This window comes from Salmo trutta, chromosome 15 (genome assembly GCF_901001165.1).
Source record: "Salmo trutta chromosome 15, fSalTru1.1, whole genome shotgun sequence".
Classification (NCBI taxonomy): Eukaryota; Metazoa; Chordata; class Actinopteri; order Salmoniformes; family Salmonidae; genus Salmo; species Salmo trutta.
Window position 1 is genome coordinate 40110129 of NC_042971.1, and position 22217 is coordinate 40132345.

Sequence of the window (22217 nt, forward strand, 5' to 3'; positions counted from 1 at the left end):
AACGTATTTCCCCAGCTTGTTGTTATTCTGTTAGATGGAAACAGTTTGAGAGTTCTAACTACATTCCAACTGTATTTAATGGTTTTATGTAGTAATGTTTTCATGTTTTGAATGATGTATTGTAGTAGAAACCCTCAAACATGTATACTGTAGTTAGACCTAAAGTGTATTTGGAAAGTTTTCAGACCCCTTCACTTTTTCCACATTTTGTTACATTACAGCCATGTTCTAAAATGGATTAAATCGATTTTTTCCCTCACCAATCTACACACAATATCCCATGATGACAAAGCAAAAACAGTTTGTTTTTTTTGTGGGGGAAAAAGAAAAAAGAAATCAGTCACATTTACATAAGTATTCAGACCCTTTACTCAGTACTATTTTGAAGCACCTTTGGCAGCGATTACAGCCTCGAGTCTTCTTGGTTATGATGCTGCAAGCTTGATACACCTGTATTTGGGGAGTTTCTCCCATTCTTCTCTGCAGATCCTCTCAAGCTCTGTCGGGTTGGATGGTGCGCAGCTATTTTCAGGTCTCTCCAGAGATGTTCGATTTGGTTCAAGTCCAGGCTCTGGCTGGGCCACTCAAGGACATTCAGAGACTTGTCCCGATGCCACTCCTGCGTTGTCTTGGCTGTGTGCTTAGGGTCGTTGTCCTGTTGGAAGGTGAACCTTCACCCAAGTCTTAGGTCCTGAGCCCTCTGGAACAGGTTTTCATTAAGCTCTTTGCTCTGTTCATCTTTCCCTAGATCCTGACTAGTCTCCCAGTCCTTATCTCTGAAAAACAACCCCACAGCATGATGCTGCCACCACCATGCTTCACCGTAGGTTTCTTCCAGACGTGATGCTTGGCATTCCTGCCAAAGATTTCAATCTTGGTTTCATCAGACCAAAGAATCCTTTAGGTGCCTTTTGGCAAACTCCAAGCGGGCTGTCATGTGCTGTTTACTGTGGAGTGGCTTCTGTCTGGCCACTCTACCATAATGACCTGATTGATGGAGGGCTACAGAGATGGTTGTCCTTCTGGAAGGTTCTGCCATCTCCACTGAGGAACTCTAGAGCTCTGTCAGAGTGACCATCGGGTTCTTGGTCACCTCCCTGACCAAGGCCCTTCACCCCCGATTGCTCAGTTTGGCCAGGCGGCCAGCTCTAGGAACAGTCTTGGTGGTTCCAAACTTCTTCCAATGTAGAATGATGGAGGCCACTGTGTTCTGGGGACCTTCAATGCTGCAGAATGTTTTTGGTACCCTTCCCGAGAAGTGCCTTGACACAATCCTGTCTTGGAGCTTTACGGACAATTCCTTCAACCTCATGGCTTGGTTTCTGCTCTGACATGCACTGTCAAATGTGGGACCTTATGTAGTCCGATGTGTGCCTTTCCAAATCATGTCCAATCAATTGAATTTACGACAAGTGGGTTCCAATGAAGTTGTAGAAACATCTCAAGAATGATCAATGGAAAAAGGATGCACCTGAGCTCAATTTCAAGTCTCATAGCAAAGGGTCTGAATACTTATGTAAATAAGGTATTTCTGTTTAAAAATATATATATATAAATTTGCAAACATTTCTAAAAAGCGGTATTCACTTTGTCATGGGATATTGTGTGTAGACTGATGAGGTAAAAAACATTGAATCAATTTTAGAATAAGGCTGTAATGAAACACAATGTGGAAAAAATCAAGGGGTCTGAATACTTTCCGAATGCACTGTATATGCCATTGTAGACTGCCATTTGATACAATAAAGATGTTGAAATGACGATATCACTGGAGTTATTGCAAATAAATTTGTACTAGTTGTGTAGCCTACCTGGAGCTGGCAAACCAATGTAATAAATAGCCTATAAGTTTATTGTCGTAGTAGCCTTGTGTTATTATGCAATTAATAACGGCCATGTTTAAGAAATTAAATTGGAAATTCTCAAAGCTCTATTGCAATTGCCGATCAGTTGTTAGAATGTATTAGATTGATGATAACAGTAGTCAGATTAGGCTACAGGTAAAACAAATTTTAAAAAAATCAACAATGGTTGTTGTTGACTAGCATATTCAGTTATATACAGTACCAGTCAAAAGTTTGGACACACCTACTCATTCAAGGGTTTTTCTTTATTTTTACTATTTTCTACATTATAAAATAATAGTGAAGACATCAAAACTATGAAATAACACGTATGGAATCATGTAGTAGGAAAATAAGTGTTCAACAAATCAAAATATATTTTATATTTGAGATTCTTCAAAGTAGCAACCCTTTGCCTTGGTGATAGCTTTGCACACTCTTGGTATTCTCTCAACCAGCTTTATGAGTTAGTCACCTGGAATGCATTTCAAGTAACAAGTGTGCCTTGTTAAATGTTAATTTGTGGAATTTCTTTCCTTCTTAATGCGTTTGAGCCAATCAGTTGTGTTGTGACAAGGTACTTTAAGACATGAAGGTCAGTCAATCCGGAAAAGTTTCTCAAGTGCAGTCATAAAAAACATCAAGAGCTATGATGAAACTGGCTCTCATGAGGACCGCCACAGGAAAGGAAGACCCAGAGTTACCTCTGCTGCAGAGGATAAGTTCATTAGAGTTACCAGCCTCAGAAATTGCAGCCAAAATAAATAGTTCACAGAGTTCAAGTAACAGACACATCTCAACATCAACTGTTCAGAGGAGACTGTGTGAATTAGGCCTTCGTCGTCGAATTGCTGCAAATAAACCACTACTAAAGGACACCAATAAGAAGAAGGGACTTGCTTGGGCCAAGAAACACGAGCAATGGACATTAGACCAGTGGAAATCCAAATTGAGATTTTTGGTTCCAACCGCCATCTTTGTGAGACGCAGAGTAGGTGAACTGATCCGCATGTGTGGTTCCCATCGCGAAGCATGGAGGAGGTGTGATGGTGTGGGGATGCTTTGCTGGTGACACTGTCAGTGATTTATTTAGAATTCAAGGCACATTTAACCAGCATGGCTACCACAGAACTTTGCAGCGATACGTCATCCCATCTGGTTTGCGCTTAGTGGGATTATCATTTGTTTTTCAACAGGACAATGACCCAAAACACACCTCCGGTCTGTGTAAGGGCTATTTGACCAAGAAGGAGAGTGATGGAGTGCTGCATCAGATGACCTGGCCTCCACAATCACCCAACCTCAACCCAATTGAGATGGTTTGGGATGAGTTTGACTGCAGAGTGAATGAAAAGCAGGCAACAAGTGGTCAGCATATGTGGGAACTCCTTCAAGACTGTTGGAAAAGCATTCCTCATGAAGTTGGCTGACAGAATGCCAAGAGTGTGCAAAGCTGTCATCAAGGCAAAGGGTGGCTACTTTGAAGAATCTCAAATCTAAAATATATTTTGATTTGTTTAACACTTTTTTTGGTTACTACATGATTCCATATGTGATATTTCATAGTTTTGATGTCTTCACTGTAAATCTACAATGTAGAAAATAGTAAAAATAAAGAAAAACCCTTGAATGAGTAGGTGTGTCCAAACTTTTGACTAGTACTGTACATAGTATTAATATTTTATTCAGTGATTGAAATGATGACCCCATCCTCAGTAGCCTATTCTAGCAGGCTATTGGGAAACACAACCACTTCTTACCGCTTAATCGCATCGCTATTCATATTGTATAAATTAGTCTGTCAATTTGAACTAAGCAAGCTGCTAAGTCGTTCAGTTTACATCTTGCCTACATCTTGTCTAGGCTACTGTAGACTATCTGAAATGAAATGCAGGCCTATTAGGGGCTATTGGCTACCTGCTTTTAAGCAAACCATGGTAAAATTGAATTACAATCATAAACCCAAATTTTAGTCTGTAGCCAAAGCCTATTGAAATGATGAGTCAATCTCGTAAATGGGCCATTTGTAGTTTTAACATTTGGAACATAATAACAGCACAATTGCCAGAAAATAGCCTAACATTAGTTTTTTACAGTGGGGGAAAAAGTATTTGATCCCCTGCTGATTTTGTACGATTGCCCAGTGACAAAGAAAGGATCGGTCTATAATTGTAATGGTAGGTTTATTTGAACAGTGAGAGACAGAATAACAAAAAAATATGTGCTTGACAGCAGTATCCAGATCCATCGGATGTGGTGATCACAATATAGTAGCCATATCTAGTAAAATCAAAGTTCCAAAGGATGGGCCTAATAAAGTGTAGAGGTCATACAATAAGTTTTGTAGGGATTCTTATGTTGTCGATGAAAATAATATTTGTTGGTCTGTGGTGTGTAATGAGGAGGAAACAGACCGTGCACTTGACACATTTATAAAATTGCTTATTCCAGTTACTAATAAGCATACACGCATTAAGAATATGACTGTAAAAACTGTTAAATCCCCGTTGGTTGATGAGGAATTGAAAAATTGTATGGTTGAGATGGATGAGGCAAAAGGAATGGCAAATAAGTCTGGCTGCAAAACCAATTGGCAAATGTACTGCAAATTGAGAAATCATGTGACTAAACTGAATAAAAAAAATATACTACACTATCAAACAAAGATAAATTATATAAAGAATGATAGTAAAAAGATTTGAAGCACCTTCAATTAAATTTTGGGAAAAAAGGCAAATTCAGTTCCATCATTCATTGAATCAGATGACTCATTCATCACAAAACCGACTGATATTGCTAACTTCTTTAATAATTTTTTCATTGGCAAGATTAGCAAACTTAGGCATGACATGCCAGCAACATACGCTGACACTACACATCCAAGTATATCTGACCAAATTATGAAAGACAAGTATTGTAATTTTGAATTCCGTATAGTGAGTGTGGAAGAGGTGAAAAAATGATTGTTGTCTATCAACAATGACAAGCCAATGGGGTCTGACAACTTGGATGGAAAATCACTGAGAATAATAGCGGACGATATTGACACTCCTATTTCCCATATTTTCAAAGTAAGCATTCTAGAAAGTGTGTGCCCTCAGGCTTGGAGGGAAGCAAAAGTCACCTAAGTAAAGCCCCCTTTACTGGCTCAAATAGTCGACCAATCAGCCTGTTACCAACGCTTAGTAAAGTTTTTGAAAAAATTGTGTTTGACCAGATACAATGCTATTTTACAGTAAACAAATTGACAACAGACTTTCAGCACGTTTATAGGGTAGGACATTCAACAAGCACAGCACTTACACAAATGACTGATGATTGGCTGAGAGAAATTGATGATAAAACATTTGTGGGGGGGGGGGGGTTTGTTAGACTTCAGTGTGGCTTTTGACATTATCGATCATAGTCTGCTGCTGGAAAAACAAATGTGTTCTGGCTTTACACCCCTTCCTATATTGTGGAAAAAGAGTTACCTGCCTAACAGAACACAGAGGGTGTTATTTTAGGGAAGCCTCTCCCACAAAATCCAGGTAGAATCAGGAATTCCCCAGGGCAGCAGTCTAGGTCCCATCCTTTTTTCAATCTTTACTAACGACATGCCCCTGGCTTTGAGTAAAGCCAGAGTTTCTATGTATACGGATGACTCAAAAATATACACGTCAGCTATTACAGCGACTGAAATGACTGAAACACTTAACAAAGAGCATTATCAACAAGGCAGATCTTACAGGCTCTAGTTTTGTCGCACCTGGACTACTGTTCAATCGTGTGGTCAGGTGCCACAAAGTGGGACTTAGGAAAATTGCAATTGGCTCAGAACAGGGTAGCACAGCTGGCCCTTGGATGTACCAGTGAGCAAACATTAAAAATATGCATGTCAATCTCTCCTGTCTCAAAGAGATTGACTTCGTCACTACTTGTATTTGTGAGAGGTACTCTCATGTTTAAAGCACCAAGCTGTCTGTTTTTATTTTACCAGGCAAGTCAGTTAAGAACAAATTCTTATTTTCAGTGACTCCCTAGAAACAACTGCCTTGTTCAGGGGCAGAACAACAGATTTTTACCTTGTCAGCTTGGGGATTCGATCTTGCAACCTTTCGGTTACTAGTTCAACGCTCTAACCACTAGGCTACCTGCCACACCAGCACACAGATCAGACACCCATGCATGCCCCACAAGACATGCCACCAGAGGTCTATTCACAGTCCCCAAGTCCAGAACAGATGATGGGAGGTGCACAGTACTACATAGAATCATAACTACATGGAACTCTGTTCCACATCAGGTAACTCATGCAAGCAGTATAATCAGATTTAAAAAACAGATAAAAATACACCTTATGGAACAGCGGGGACTGTGAAACAACACAAACATAGGCACAGACACATGCATACACACACGATAACATACGCACTATACCCACACGTACACATAGATTTTGTGTTGTAGATAATGTGGTAGTGGAATAGGGGCCTAAGTGTAAAATCTGTTATGAATGTATTGTAATGTTTTTAAAATTGCCTTAATTTTGTCGGACCCCAGGAAGAGTAGCTGCTGCCTTGACACCAGCTAATTGGGATCCATAATAAATACAAATACATGCGCAAAGGGGATTTATTTACAATTATAAACTGGGTGGTTGGAGCCCTGACTGGGTGGTTCGAGCCCCACCCCTTAGCATTTGCCATATACCACACCCCCTTCAGGCCTTATTGCTTAATTATAAACCTGGTTCGAGCCCTGAATGCTGATTGGCTGAAAGCCGTAGTATATCAGAACATATAGCACAGGTATGACAAAACATTACTTTTTACTGTTGGAATTACTTTGGTAACCAGTTTATTATAGCAATAAGGAATCCCGGTGTTTGCGGTATATGGCCAATATCCCATGGCTAACGTCTGCGTTGGCCATATACCATACCCCCTAAATGATCTAGCGAGCTTAATATGGGTGAACTATCTTTTATCTTGCCACATATTGAAATACCTTTATTACGTCATGTTATAGCTTGCAATAATTAATATTTTGAGGAAACACGAATTTTCGTCGTGAGAAGTCGTTAGAAGTTACTCTGATATTCCTTCTTAATTGGATCGATAACTTATGGGGAAAAGTTGTATTTGTATAAATATGGTTACTCATCTCTTGCTGTGAAAAAAAATGTGGCTAGTTTCAGGTCTTTTGTGCACATTTTCTGTCGTAATTGGGCTAGAAATTTTAGCTTGACCTGGCAACCCTGCTGGAGAGAGAAAGAGAGGGAGCAAAAAAAGGAAACGTCGGATGCTGAAGAGCGGGAGGTTGGGTCGATTCGACCGATAAGTTTCACATTTAGAGCAATCACTGAGACATTTATTTTGCAGATAGTTGATTGTTAGAGTAACAGAGAAGCTATATCGTAGTTCTTTATTGACAGGAAACGAGGAGCTAATTTATTAGGGTGAGTTGCTAGCCAGCTAACGTTAGCTTGCTAGCATCCAAGCGCGAGAGCAGAATCTGCACCGACGCACTAACATCATTGGATGCAAAACATCGGAGCCGTGCAGCCTCCGTGCGCGAGGAAATATTCTGGTTATATTGACAAGAACTAGCCATCATCGGAAGCTTCCAGGTACAAGGGGTAGGGTACGGCGGTTTCACGGGCTGACTGACTCGCGGGCTTGCCTTGTGTGTTGGTCGGGAGAGACAACAGCGACAGTCCGCAGTTATTAACGCTGCTTCTTGGGTCGTCTAGCATGGCCCTTTCATAATTTCATCATTCAAACTCAAATTAAGCTTGCTGAACTGCTAGCGCCAAGTACAGTGGGTTGTTGTTATCAGTAGATACGATGTGTGCGAAATTCCAGCCCTTTCGCTTCATTGCCCTCAGTGTTGACATTAGATTCTCCCCACCATCGCACACCTGGCTGTCTGTGAGGCCTCCCAGCAGGCAATGTTGTCTCTCACCACCCACTGTGCACAAACCGAAAGCTAGAAGCTAGCCTCAACAACTTTCTGTCAATAAAAACCTACCAGGTGTTATTCTCCAGGACATATTAATGGACATATTATTTTTTATTGTGTGTGTGTTGTAACGTTAATTCCTCTGTGATGTGTGTGATAGGATGAGTGGCGATGAGATGAACCCAGCAGCAGTGGCCCAGGCAGTGGAGGATATACAGGGAGACGACCGCTGGATGTCCCAGGTTAGTCGACCCTACTGCCTCTGTCTAACTACACCATACTGTCCTGTCAGTGACTGACCCGAAGGACTCTGACTCTGTGAAACCTAAGGTCACTGATTCATTGTAATACGTGTGTGTGTACAAAACACAGAGAGAACCTAACATGGATGGAACAGAGAATCATGTCCATCTTAAATTCAATCTCCATCTCCACCAGTATGTAACAAATCAAATTGTAGTTGTTACATGCGCCAAATACAACGGGTGTAGACTTAACTGTGAAATGCTTGCTTACTAGCCCTTCCCAACAATGCAGAGTTAAAAAAATAATAATGAAAATAAATATAGTAACACAAGGAATAAAATACACAAGAATGGAGCTACACTATATATACAAAAGTATGTGGATACCACTTCAAATTATTGGATTAGGCTATTGTAGCCACACCTGTTGCAGACAGGTGTTTAAAATCGAGCACACAACCATGCAATCTCCATAGAGAAACATTGGCAGTAGAACGTCCTTACTGAAGTGCTCAGTGACTGAACGTGGCACCGTCATAGGATGCCACCTTTCCAACAAGTCAGTTTTCAAATTTCTGCTCAACTAGAACTGCCCCGGTCAACTGTATGTGCTGTTATTGTGAAGTGAAAACGTATAGGAGCAACAATGGCTCAGCCGTGAAGTGGTAGGCCACAAAAGCTCACAGAACGGGACTGCCGAGTGCTGAAGCACATAGTGCGTAAAAATCGTCTGTCCTCGGTTGCCACACTCACTACCGAGATCCCAACATTCTCTGGAAGCAACGTCAGCACAAGAACTGTTCGTCTGGAGCTTCATGAAATGGGTTTCCATGGCCGAGCAGCCGCACACAAGCCTAAGATCACCATGCGCAATGCCAAGCACCGGCTGGAGTGATGTAAATCTTGCCACCATTGGACTCTGGAGCAGTGAAAACGTGTTCTCTGGACTGATGAACCACACTTCACCATCTGGCAGTCCGACGGACAGATCTGGGTTTGGCGGATGCCAGGAAAATGCTACCTGCCCCAATGCATAGTGCCAACTGTAAAGTTTAGTGGAAGAGGAATAATGGTTTGGGGCTGTTTCTTCATGGTTCGGGCTAGGCCCCTTAGTTCAAGGGAAGGGAAATCTTACCGCTAAAGCATACAATGACATTCTAGATGTTTCTGTGCTTACAAAGCGAGGTCCATACAGAAATGGTTTGTCAAGATTGGTGTGGAAGAACTTGACTGGCCTGCACAGAGCCCTGACCTCAACCCCATCGAACACCTTTGGGATGAATTGGAAGGCAGACTGCGAGCTAGGCCTAATCGCCCAATGCTCTTGTGGCTGAATGGAAGCAAGTCCCCGCAGCAATGTTCCAACATCTAATGGAAAGCCTTCCTAGAATAGTGGACCAACTCCAATGCCCATGATTTTGGAATGAGATGTTGGATGAGCAGGTATCCATATACTTTTGGTCATGTAGTGTGTATATACAGGGAGTACTAGTAACACGAGGAATAAAATGCACAAGAACGGAGCTATATACAGGGAGTTGCAGTACCAGATCAATGTGCAGAGGTATGAGGTATATATGTACATCAAGGCAGGGTAAAGTGACTAGGCATCAGGATAGATAATAATACGATTAAAATAAAGAACTGAATAGGAGCAGCATATGATGAGTGTCAAAGTGTGTGTGGGTCATTCTCATTAAACCATGTCTGTGATGAATTCAGATACAGTGCCTTCAGAAAGGCCTAAATTCAACATTTTATTAAATACTTTTTTTCCCTCATCCATCTACACACAATTCCCCATAATGGCGAAGTGAAAACCAGTTTTTAGAAATGCTAGCAAATTTATTGAAAATTAAATGCAGAAATACAATATCTCATTTACATAAGTATTCACCTGAGTCGATATAAGAGCTAAGAGCTTTGCACACCTAGATTGTACAACATTTGCCCATTATTCTTTTCAAAATGTTACATGCTCTGTCAAATTGGTTGTTGATCATTGCTAAACAACCATTTCTCAAGTCTTGCCATAGATTTTTCAAGCAGATTTAAGTCAAAACTGTAACTCGGCCACTCAGGAACATTCACTGTCTTCTTGGTAAGCAGCTCCAGTGTAAATTTGGCCTTGTGTTTTAGGTTATTGTCCTCCTGAAAGGTGAATTAATCTCCCAGTGTCTAGTGGAAAGCAGACTGAACCAGGTTTTCCTCTAGGAGTTTGCCTGTGCTTAACTCCATTCCATTTATTTTTATCCTGAAAAACTACCCAGTCCTTAACGATTACAAGCATACCCATAACATGATGCAGCCACCACTCTGCTTGAACATTTGGAGAGTGGTAATCAGTAGTGTGTTGTATTGGATTTTCCCCAAACATAACACTTTGTATTCGGGACAAAAAGTTACTTGCTTTACCACATTTTTTGCAGGTTTACTTTAGTGCCTTGTTTTATTTTTTACCCATCTACCAATAGGTTACCTTCTTTGCGAGGCATTGGAAAACCTCCCTGGTCTTTGTGGTTCGATCTGTGTTTGAAATTCACTGCTCGACTGAGGGACCTTACAATTATCTGTATGTGTGGGGTACAGATATGAGCCAGTCCTTCAAAAATCATGTTCAACAGTCCATGCAATTTATTATGTGACTTGTTAAGCACATTTCTACTCTTATTTAGGCTTGCCATTACAAAGGGGTTGAATAATTATTGACTCAAGACATTTAAGCTTTTCAAATTGTATTAATTTGTAAAAAAAAACAACAAAAAAAACATTCAACTTTGACATTATGGGGTATTGTGTGTAGGCCAGTGACGACAAATCTCAATTTAATACATTTTCAATTCAGGCTGGGGGTGTGAATACTTTCTAAAGGGACTCGTAAATCATTTACTTTCATTTTAAGGCTCACTATGCTTGGTTTCTGGCTCTTTAATCTGTTTTGGGCTTAAATCTTAAGTGTAAAAAATGTCAATAATAATCTCATTACCGTAACACATTCGGGTCCAAGGACTTTACATGCGTTTAATTGCTAAAAAATAACGGTAACGCTTTACTTGACACACAGCGTCATAACACGTTATGACACGGTAATAACCATGTCATATGTCATAACAGCTGACATAACTGTCATTAGACATATATTTAGACCTGTTGTGATATATGTTGCATTATTTTGTGGCTGACTATGACACCTTTTATAAATGTCAAAACCTACACAAGGCAAAACATTCCATTACACCATAGCCTACTTGTCAACAGTATGTTTATGTTATATTACATTTTCAGAAATTGACCATATTAAATGGTCATGGCAATTGTGCACACATTGATGTCAGACATGCACCTACCCCAATGCTCTGTTTCTGATGACTGGGATGAATGTAGGAACAGATTTCAGCGGCAGGACTGATGACTGACATAAGGGCATGTAGCTGATAGGCCTATCTAGTTTATAAGATTATTATGGTCGTAATGCTTCTTGACTGTGTTATAAAGTGTATTTTCTTAGTCGTAAGTGACACAGAATGGTCATAATGCCTTATGATATTCGTCATAAAGTGTATTTTCTACAAGTTATTTAAAATATGATGAAAAAATTGTAAGGAATTCATTACAACAACAACAAAGGACTTAAAAAACTTTCAAAGGAAAGTTCTTGGCAGGGAAAAAATAAATGTGAATAAACGTGGGTTTTGACACGCTTATGTCATAACCAGCCATAAAATAACACAATATATGTCACAACAGGGGTCATGACAGTGTTATAACCATAGGTTATAACCTGTCATAATATGTTAGCTGTTATGACATATGACATGGTTATGTCCGTGTCATAGTGTTTTTACGCTGGGTGTCAAGTAAAGTGTTACCAAAATAACTAACATATATTTAATTAAAACCTATGAAATATTGTTTAAAGTGCTACATATTCAAAGACAGTTATCATTTCTAGGTATTCCCATTACAAACTAGTCATATTTTAGACAAAACATGTCTGAGCACGTGTTTCACATTACCGTAGTATTTCTTAATGTTCCTGTACAAAGTACAGTGTTTTTGTGTATTTATTTTGACCCATAATGCATTACTAAGAAGAGAAGATCAAACATGGCTATAAAGTAAGCTGGTCTCTTTTATTATGTTTAAATTTGATAATTGTCCTCTTACACCCCATTTAGGCATTTTAGATGACCATTACCATAACTGTGTAATACTTTGAGCAATATTATTGATTTAACTATTTACCATATAATAGATTAGAAAGAGCATGAATAGATTTTTTGTGGTGCAGATTTTTCCCAGACCGAAAAAATGGTCTCCTGGTGTGGTTTAAGCATTGTTAGCACATTCGATTTTGTTGTTTTTCTTTTAGAAAAGTGATTTTTAAGAGGGGAAACCTGGAGGAAAAGAATCTGACCAACCACCACCCCTGCCCCTTCCATGACCATTTTGTGTCCCACCACTGCAAAAAATAAAATATAGGGGAAACACTTTGTTTTTTAAAGGCACATTACACTTAAAAATCTAAATTTTATCTGATGTTTTCAGAACTCAAAAGTGGTCTTCGGTCAACAAATGTCCCCATCCTAGACCATCTGTTTTGTAGAGTCAGCTCAGCTGTATGCAAACAATTCAAAATGAATGGAAAAGTTGAGCACCAAATAATTTCCTGATTTGTGGTGGTTATCTTTTCCACTGAAGACTAAACTTCTTGTTGTTATATTAGATTGTAAACTTTCATGGTCAAAGCATATTGATTATATTGTTGTAAAGCTGTGGAGAGGTTTGTCTGTGATAAAGAGATGATCTGCTTTTTTAACATCACATGCAACCAAAAAGTCCTGCAAGCTCTGGTTTTGTTGCATCTTGACTATTGCCCAGTTGTATGGTCATGTGTGGCAAAAAAGGACAGAGAATGCTGCAGCTGGCCCAGAACAGAGCAACACGTCTGGCCCTCAAATGTACACGGAGGGCCAATGTCAATAACATGCAGGTCAGACTCTCCTGGTTCAGAGTGGAGGAGAGATTGACTGCGTCACTGCTGGTCTTTGTAAGAAGTATTGACATGCTGAAAGTACAGAATTGTTTCTTCAGCCAGTTAACACACAGCTCAAAACCTATACATATCCTATAAGACACGCAATCGGGGTCTCTTCTCACTTCGGAACAGAGGCTGGGAGACGCACAGTACTGTATAGAGCAATGACTACATGGACTTCTCTTCCAACTCAGGCAAGCAATACAATCTCTTTTTTTTTTTTAAAGAAGAAAAAAGAAAACACCTCAAGGAACAATGAGACACCCACACATTATTTGTAGTATTATTAATTTATTTTTCTTTATTTTCTAGTTCTTATTACTTTTTAAAATAGTCATATTGTTCTTTAGTCCTAGTGTTAGTTAAAATGTGTGTTCCTGTCCATTAGTGTTCTGTATTTGTCATGTTTTGGGTGGACCCCGAGAAGAATAGCTGCTGCTTCTTCAACAGCTAATGGGGTTCCGAATAAAAGCAATACAAACCATTTTGAGACATATAGTATGATGTTCTAATTGTTGGCATGCGATTTAGATTCTTCTTGAGATTACCCTACTTTTGAGGTCTGAAAGCAACTGACAAACTTTGATATAAATTGTGTTAAGGGGACATTACACTCAAATTCCAACATTAATTCTCATTATGAATAGAAGATGATGCCGAAATTACATTACTGGGAGCTTGCAGTGCATTCGGAAAGTTCAGACCCTTCCCTTTTTCCACATTTTGTTATGTTACAGCCTTATTCTAAAATGGATGGAGTATTTTTTTCCCCATCCATCTACACACAATGCCCCATAATGACAAAGCAAAAACAGGTTTTTAGAAATGTTTGCAATTGTCTTAAAAATAATAAACAGAAGTACCTTATTTGCGTAAGTATTCAAACCCTTTGCTATGAGACTCGAAATTGAGCTCAGGTACGTCCTATTTCCATTGATCATCCTTGAGATGTTTCTACAACTTGATTGAAGTCCACCTGTGGTAAATTCAATTAATTGGACACGACTTGGAAATGCAAACACCTGTCTATATAAGGTCCCACATGTCAGAGCAAAAAGCCTTGAGTCTTCTTGGGTATGTGGTCGAAGGAATTGTCTGTAGAGCTCAGAGACAGGATTGTGTCGAGGCACAGATCTGGGGACGGGTAACATCAAATGTCTGCTGCATTGAAGGTCCCCAAGAACACAGTGGCCTCCATCATTCTTAAATGGAAGTTTGAAACCACCAAGACTCTTCCTAGAGCTGGACTCTTAGACCATGAGAAACTAGATTCTCTGATCTGATGAAACCAAGATTGAACTCTTTGGCCTGAATGCCAAGCGTCACGTCTGGAGGAAACCTGGCACCATCCCCATGTTGAAGCTTAGTGGCAGCATCATGTGTGGATGTTTTTCAGCGGCAGGGACTGGGAGACTAGTCAGGATCGAGGGAAAGATGAACGGAGCAAAGTACAGAAAGATCCTTGACGAAAACCTGCTCCAGAGCACTCAGGACCTCAGACTGGGGCGAAGGTTCACCTTCCAACTGGACAACGACCCTAAGCACACAGCCAAGACAATGCAGGAGTGGCTTCGAAACAAGTCTCAATGTCCTTGAGTGGCCCAGCCAAAGACCGGACTTGAACTCGATCGAACATCTCTGGAGAGACCTGAAAATAGCTGTGCAGCGACGCTCCCCATCCAACCTGACAGAGCTTGAAAGGATCTGCAGAGAAGACTGGGAGAATTCCCAAATACAGGTGTGCCAAGCTTGTAGTGTCATACCCAAGAAGACTCGAGGCTGTAATCACTGCCTAAGGTGCTTAAACAAAGTACTGAGTAAAGGGTCTGAATACTTATGTAAATGTGACATTTCTTTTTTTAATTTGTAATACATTTGCAAAAATGTCTAAACCTGTATTTGCTCATTATGGGGTATTGTGTGTAGATTGAGGGGGTGGAAAAATATTTAATCAATTTTAGAATAAGGCTGTAATGTAACAATGTGGGAAAAAATCATGGGGTCTGAATACTTTCCGAATGCGCTGTATATAGAGAGTGTGCAACTTTTTATAGCCTACAGTTTACTCACTGTTCGTCAGCACCTCTACTAACTTTTTTGGGATGTGCGCCAGCTCATGCTTTTCACAAGATAAATACACATCCCATGCCATTGATTGTGTAGAGCCAGTTGTATGCCTCAACACCATCATTTCCAGATCTTATTTGGTGCCTATCTTTTTCATTAATTTATTTTATATTTTTTTTCATAATGGGTGTATTTACACAGTGAATGGCCTGGGATGTGGACTTAAAGGGATAGTCCACACAAATTACAAAATGGCATATTAGTTTCCCTACTCTGTAAGCGGTCTATGAACGAGATAAGACAGCAATCTATGCTTGTATTTTGTTTACCTGATCACTGTCTCCAACTTTGTAGCATTTATAGCACAAAACCAATGTAAGTTAATATCCATGATATTAGAATTTTTCGCATTTCATTTCCATATCTTAAAGTAACTTTTATTGAGCTATGCAATGCTTTTTTTTTTTTACACTTTGGGATGATTTGGATATGGAGCGTGAAAATGCTTATGTCGGGGATATCCAGTGGCAATGGTTTTGTGCTATAAATGCTAAACAAAACCAAAGCATAGTTTGCTATCTTACCTTGTCCATCAACTGCTTACAGGGTTAGGAAACCAATTTACCAGTGTAATTTTTTAATTTGGGTGAACTATCCCCATAAGACTTTTGAGGTATGTAAACATCTGACAAACGTAACATGTTTGAGTGTAATGCTCCTTGTAATGCTCCTTTCGGGGTTGTTTAATAATAAACAGAACAATCTGATAATAAAAATAAGTTTAGATTAAAGACTGGCAGATAAGGAAAGAAAGCTTCAAAAGCTAGGGTGGAGAAGCATAAAGAGCAACTGTACAGAAATTCAGAGCTGCTTGAGGAGTACAGAAGAAAGGAAAGAGAGGTTGCAGATGAGTGTTATTGATGACTCACTTGTCTTTACAGAAAGGTTTGCTAACAGTGCACTTGACATTGATTTTAGATCTGTGTTTTAACCAGGGCTCTAATAAAAAATTATAATTGGTAGCACTGTTTTTCATTGGTAGAAAAGTTAGGAGCACCACATTCAATTTAGAAGTAGCAGAAAAATAGATTTTTAAGATATAGCCTACAGTACCTACTTACTTTTGAAGTACATCTCCTGAAGAAGATATACATTTCCTTTCTTTCTGTGCCACCAAATGTTTGCATATACTGATAAAGTTACCAGGTTGTTAGTAGGCTTGCATGATATGGGCTAAAACAAATATTGCGATTTAACTTGCGCTATAGATTCTAACAGTTCACCCAAATGTTTTGGATCATAGAAATAGAATGATTATTCAAACAGCAAATGGAAAAGCCAGGTAGGAGTTATGACAGGGTATGAATCAAAGTGTTGGTTGGTGTCTCCCACGGGACCCTAATCGTATTTGAATAGCATTTAGACAAAGATTCAGAACATTAATCAATCACATTTATTTATAAAGCCCTTTTTACATCAGCCGATGTCACAAAGTGCTGTACAGAAACCCAGCCTAAAACCCCAAACAGCAAGCAATGCAGATGTAGAAGCACGGTGGCTAGGAAAAACTCAGAAAGACCAGAACCCTAGAGAGGAACCAGGCTCTGAGGGGTGGCCAGTCCTCTTCTGGCTGTGCCGGGTGCGTTGCACAAACAACATGCTGATCTACACCACCACTGGTAGCAACCTGTATTAGAGCTGTTTGCTTTGCCCTAGCTGGTGCATTTAGCTAGCCAGCTAACTAAACTCAGCAAAAAAAGAAACGGCCCTTTTTCAGGACTCTGTCTTTCAAAGATAATTCGTAAAAATCCAAATAACTTCACAGATCTTCATTGTAAAGGGCTTGTTCAATGAACCATAAACAATTAATGAACATGCACCTGTGGAACGGTCGTTAAGACACTAACAGCTTACAGACAGTAGGCAATTAAGGTCACAGTTATGAAAACTTAGGACACTAAAGAGGCCTTTCTACTGACTGAAAAATACCAAAATAAATATGCCCAGGGTCCTTGCTCATCTGCGTGAACGTGGCTTAGGCATGCTGCAAGGAGGCATGAGGACTGCAGATGTGGCCAGAGCAATAAATTACAATGTCCGTATTGTGAGACGCCTAAGACAGCGCTACAGGGAGACAGGATGGACAGTTGATCGTCCTCGCAGTGGCAGACCACGTGTAACAACACCTGCACAGGATCGGTACATCCGAACATCATATCCTGCAGGACAGGTACAGGATGGCAACAACTGCCCGAGTTACATCAGGAACGCACAATCCCTCCATCAGTGCTCAGACTGTCCGCAATAGGCTGAGAGAGGCTGGACTGAGGGCTTGTTGTAAGGCAGGTCCTCACCAGACATCACCGGCAACAACATCGCCTATGGGCACAAACCCACCGTTGTTGGACCAGAGAGTACTGGCAAAAAGTGCTCTTCACTGATGAGTCGTGGTTTTGTCTGACCAGGGGTGATGGTCAGATTCGCATTCATCGTCGAAGGAATGAGCGTTACACTGAGGCCTGTGCTCTGGAGCGGGATCGATTTGGAGGTGGAGGGTCCCGTCATGGTCTGGGGCGGTGTGTCACAGCATCATCGGACTGAGCTTGTTGTCATTGCAGGCAATCTCAACACTGTGCGTTACAGGGAAGACATCCTCCTCCCTCATGTGGTACCCTTCCTGCAGGCTCATCCTGACATGACCCTCCAGCATGACAATGCCACCAGCCATACTGCTCGTTCTGTGCGTGTTTTCCTGCAAGACAGGAATGTCAATGTTCTGCCTTGGCCAGCGAAGAGCCCGTATCTCAATCCCATTGAGCACGTCTGGGACCTGTTGGATCGGAGGGTGAGGGCTAGAGCCATTCCCCCCCCAGAAATGTCCAGGAACTTGCAGGGGCCTTGGTGAAAGAGTGGGCTAACATCTCACAGCAAGAACTGGCAAATCTGGTGCAGTCCATGAGGAGGAGATGCACTGCCGTACTTACTGGAGCTGGTAGCCACACCAGATACTGACTGTTACTTTTGATTTTGAACCCCCCCCTCCCCTTTGTTCAGGGACACATTATTCAATTTCTGTTCGTCACGTCTGTGGAACTTGTTCAGTTTACGTCTGTTGTTGAATCTTATGTTCATACAAATATTTACACATGTTAAGTTTGCTGAAAATAAACGCAGTTGACAGTGAGAGGACTTCTTTTTTTGCTGAGTTTAGATAGTGATTAGCATTTGTGATTAGCATTATTTTAGGCACTGGTTATAACACTGTAGTTAGCCTACACTAGTAACACTGTAATCATGTTATTGCATTGTAATTGCATACTAATGGAGTTTAGCTGTTTATTACACAAGGAATAGGAAGGGAGTGGCTAGAGAGTGGCTATCATGACATTTAATTTGATTAATTTCTATATTTCACAGGTACAAAAAACAAAAGAGAAATGGACTTAAGTCTGTGGCAGACTTAACTCCTAAAGAACACAGAAAAAATGTGAAGTACTGGGAGGGGGGCGAGTAGAGCTGGGCAGTGGTGTGTAGTTAATTATTAATTTGTTTTTAATGCTTCAGATGGTTAATATGGTTCAAAATTTTATTTTTTGCTCATGATGAAGTACCGTTTGTTCATTACCGTAATTCGGTCTCATCTACCGTAACATGGATCTCATTACCGAAATGCACCCTCAATGATAAAATATTCCTAGAATAATATTACAGAATTAAACATATTTGAGATGTCCATAACATTTAAATTACATTTAGCTCTTTATGTGTATGTACTTTTGAAATATTAATAATAGTTTAAAACAGAAATAATTTATAAAAATCCAGGTTATGAACATGTCACATGTTACGGTAATGAGAACTGATTAAAATGAAAATATACTTAAATCAAAATGACCTTTTTTTTGAAAATCTTAGGCAATTAAAAAATTTGCTACATTTTCACCTTGCCATGGGTTTTTTTCAAACTTTACACGAGTTACGGTGATGAGATTTCTTTTGTGCATGGTCTTAGAAAATGTGTAAAAAATATTTGAAATCTGAACAGTTAATTAATTTAACATAGATAATCATTTGAGATGGTATTTTATCCATTACAAAATAAAGTGTTTTTCCTTTGAATTTTCAAAATGTACAAAGTTCGTGAGAATCACCCACGTGTGTTTGAGTTGTCGGTAGAGATCTTCACGGATTCACCTGTACGCGAATACCCGATCCTGTACCCGAATTCTAAATAATGTTGCGGGTCTCGGTCGGTTCTGATATGATTGTCATGGGTCTCGGATATGTGTAATTTTGAGAGCGAGAGACGTTTGTTGCTGCTCTTGCTTTTCACGATAGTGGAGGGTGGCGTGTGGAAATTGTTCTTGTTGGGCGGCCAATCATAAGTCATCAAAGCAGCAATAGGTTACAGTCATAGAGCTCCTGTTTGGCAAAAGTTAGGAGATATCTAAACAATGGAAGATGGAATTAAAAGTGAAAGGAGAAGGATCGGGTACAACGACCAAGAGCCAACTGGTAGGCTGCTACTAATATTCTGAATGGAGTTATTTGTAACTGTAGGACGGGAAAGCGCATGCACTGCAGCCTCAATTAGCCTAGCTAGCTAACATTAGCTAGCGTAACTAGCTTCTCCCGGTTTGACTCAGTCAAGACGGGTACTACGTTAACATATTTTATGATAAATAACTTAGCTATGGCAGCTATTAGTCTACTATAGCACGAGTCTACTTGGTCGGTTCCTGTCTCTCCCTCCCTGTCACTCGTTCACAGTACGGCCCCTCCCCCGGCTGCTAGAGTGGCACCTCTCTCCTCCTTGCGCTTTATCAGCTCGGGTAGCTTAAAAAATGACTTTTCTGAAGCTTCCCTCACTCCGACCGGATCTGGATCCGACCAGGTCTATACGAAATAGGTCTAGTTTTTCTCTGGTCCATTCGAAGCGGGTCTCTATATATAAAACAATTATTTATGCATATCGGGTCTGGGTGGGGCAGCCCCAGGTCCATTTCAGAAGGGGTTCAACTTTTTGAACCCGTGAAGACCTCTAGTTGTCTGTGTGTAAAAGCCAATTCCTGCTTAATCCAAAATGTGGTCGGAGGCTCCGTATTGAGGCTATGATGCAATTGCGGAGCCTCTGGAGGCATGCAGAGGCCAAATTGAGCCGTAACGCATCACCGTGCGCCTCCCAAATTTTGTAACAATGCGGAGGGCTCCACATTGACATGATTGTTTGATGGTAGGTGGGGGCGGGAGGTCCTGTATAAACACACTCACTTCCTTGACAACAGCTCTGCTCAACACCTCTGCCTTGCTCCACGAAGCATGAATGCCCTAACTTCTGAGGCCGTATCACATGCAGCGCCTTTTAGGCTTGGGAGATACTTATTTTCCGCCATAATTTGCAAATAAATTCATTAAAAATCCTACAATGTGATTTTCTGGTTTTTTTTCTCATTTTGTCTGTCATAGTTGACGTGGACCTATGATGAAAATTACAGGCCTCTCTCATCTTTTTAAGTGGGATAACTTGCACAATTGGTGGCTGACTAAATACTTTTTTGCCCCAAGGTGTATATATATATATATATATATATATAATGGTTATAAGATATCTAGCTAATAAACATCACATGGAGCATGCTGCACAGCAGTTGTGCACACGTGTGCTTGTAAACGAGCACCAGGTGACGTGACTGGGGGGACTACCAGAGGTATTGACATGTTGAATGCACCGAGCTGTCTAAACTACTGGCACACAGCTCGGACACCCATGCATACCCCACAAGTCATGCCACAAGAGGTCTCTTCACAGTTCCCAAGTCCAGAACAGACTATGGGAGGCACACAGTACAACGTAGAGCCATGACTACATGGAACTCTATTCCACATCAAGTAACTCATGCCTGCAGTAAAATTTGATTTAAAAAAACAGATAAATGCCTTATGGAACAGCGGGGACTGTGAAGCAACACAAAGATTGGCACAGACACATGCATACACACCCACACACACACGATAACATACGCACTATACATACACATGAATTTACTACTGTAGATATGTGGTAGGGGGAGAGTATGGGCCTGAGGGCACACCCTGTGTTGTGAAATCTGAATGTATTGTAATGTTTTTAAAATTGTATAAACTGCCTTAATTTTGCTGGACCCCAGGAAGAGTATCCATAATAAGTAATAAAAAATACCAGTAAGTTCATAATGAAAATTATATGAAATTAAGAATGCAGTCTTCTTTATCTCCAAACGAATTGCACAAGTTGACTGCAGGGATTTACTTAAGTAGTTACAAATATTGAAATGTATTAAAATAAATTGTTTCAATGGTATTGAAAAACCATACCGTGGCTTTTTCCAAATTCCCCTGTATATATAAGGTATACCGCCCAGTCTTATGACTTGGGGGTAGAAGCTGTCTCTGAGTCTGTTGGTCCGGGAGCCGATGCTTCGGTACCAATTTCCAGACGGTAGCAGAGTTTACCAAGTGGTGGTGCAGCCAGTCAAGATGCTCTCGATGGGGCAGCTGTATAACTTTTTGGCTGTAGAGTGTCTGCCTGGGGATGACGTGTTGTGTTTCTGCAGCACACGCGGTTTGTTCAGGAGTGTAAGGATGCAGAGCCAGAGGTGCTGTTTATTGGAGACTCCATGGTACAGCTAATACAGCAGTACGAGGTGAGAGAGGACAGATGCCTGTGTATACAACATACTTTGTGTGTGTGTGTGTGTGTGTCAGGGTTTCCGTTAGCTGGTAACAGCTGGCTTTTGGCCCCCCAAAAATATAAATGAAAAGGCGATAAATACAATTTGGTGCTGGCCAATTGTCCGCAAGAATAAAAATATTCCATTGCAAAATAACACATTTTAGCCTATTCATTGATTGATCCCAGTCAATGTAGCGTGAGAGCTGCTGCTACAGCTCATCAAACAGCTAGCTGTTGGTTGCTACTGGGGTGAAACCTGCCCAATCATTGACCTACAATTCTTAATGCAATCGCATGTTAAAAAAGATGGCCAAGATTAAAAAGAGCTACTTTTTATTTCTCAACTGGTAATTAAAGCGAGTTTCCCA

At 40.5% G+C, this 22217-nt stretch overlaps 1 protein-coding gene across 3 annotated transcripts in view; it reads left to right on the plus strand.

Moving 5' to 3' along the window:
• The first annotated feature begins 6841 nt into the window (after positions 1-6841).
• Positions 6842-22217, plus strand: part of LOC115149021 (platelet-activating factor acetylhydrolase IB subunit beta) — a 35290-nt gene continuing 19914 nt past the window's right edge. Inside the window, exons 1-3 of one of the 3 annotated variants that reach the window (XM_029691475.1) lie at positions 6850-7455; positions 7948-8029; positions 21731-21820. In XM_029691475.1, coding sequence (XP_029547335.1) covers positions 7949-8029; positions 21731-21820 — 171 coding nt within the window. In that variant the 5' untranslated portion in view covers positions 6850-7455; position 7948. Of the gene's footprint in view, positions 7456-7947; positions 8030-11828; positions 13265-21730; positions 21821-22217 lie in introns of those variants that run through there. The other 2 variants (XM_029691477.1, XM_029691476.1) reach the window with 2 other exon arrangements.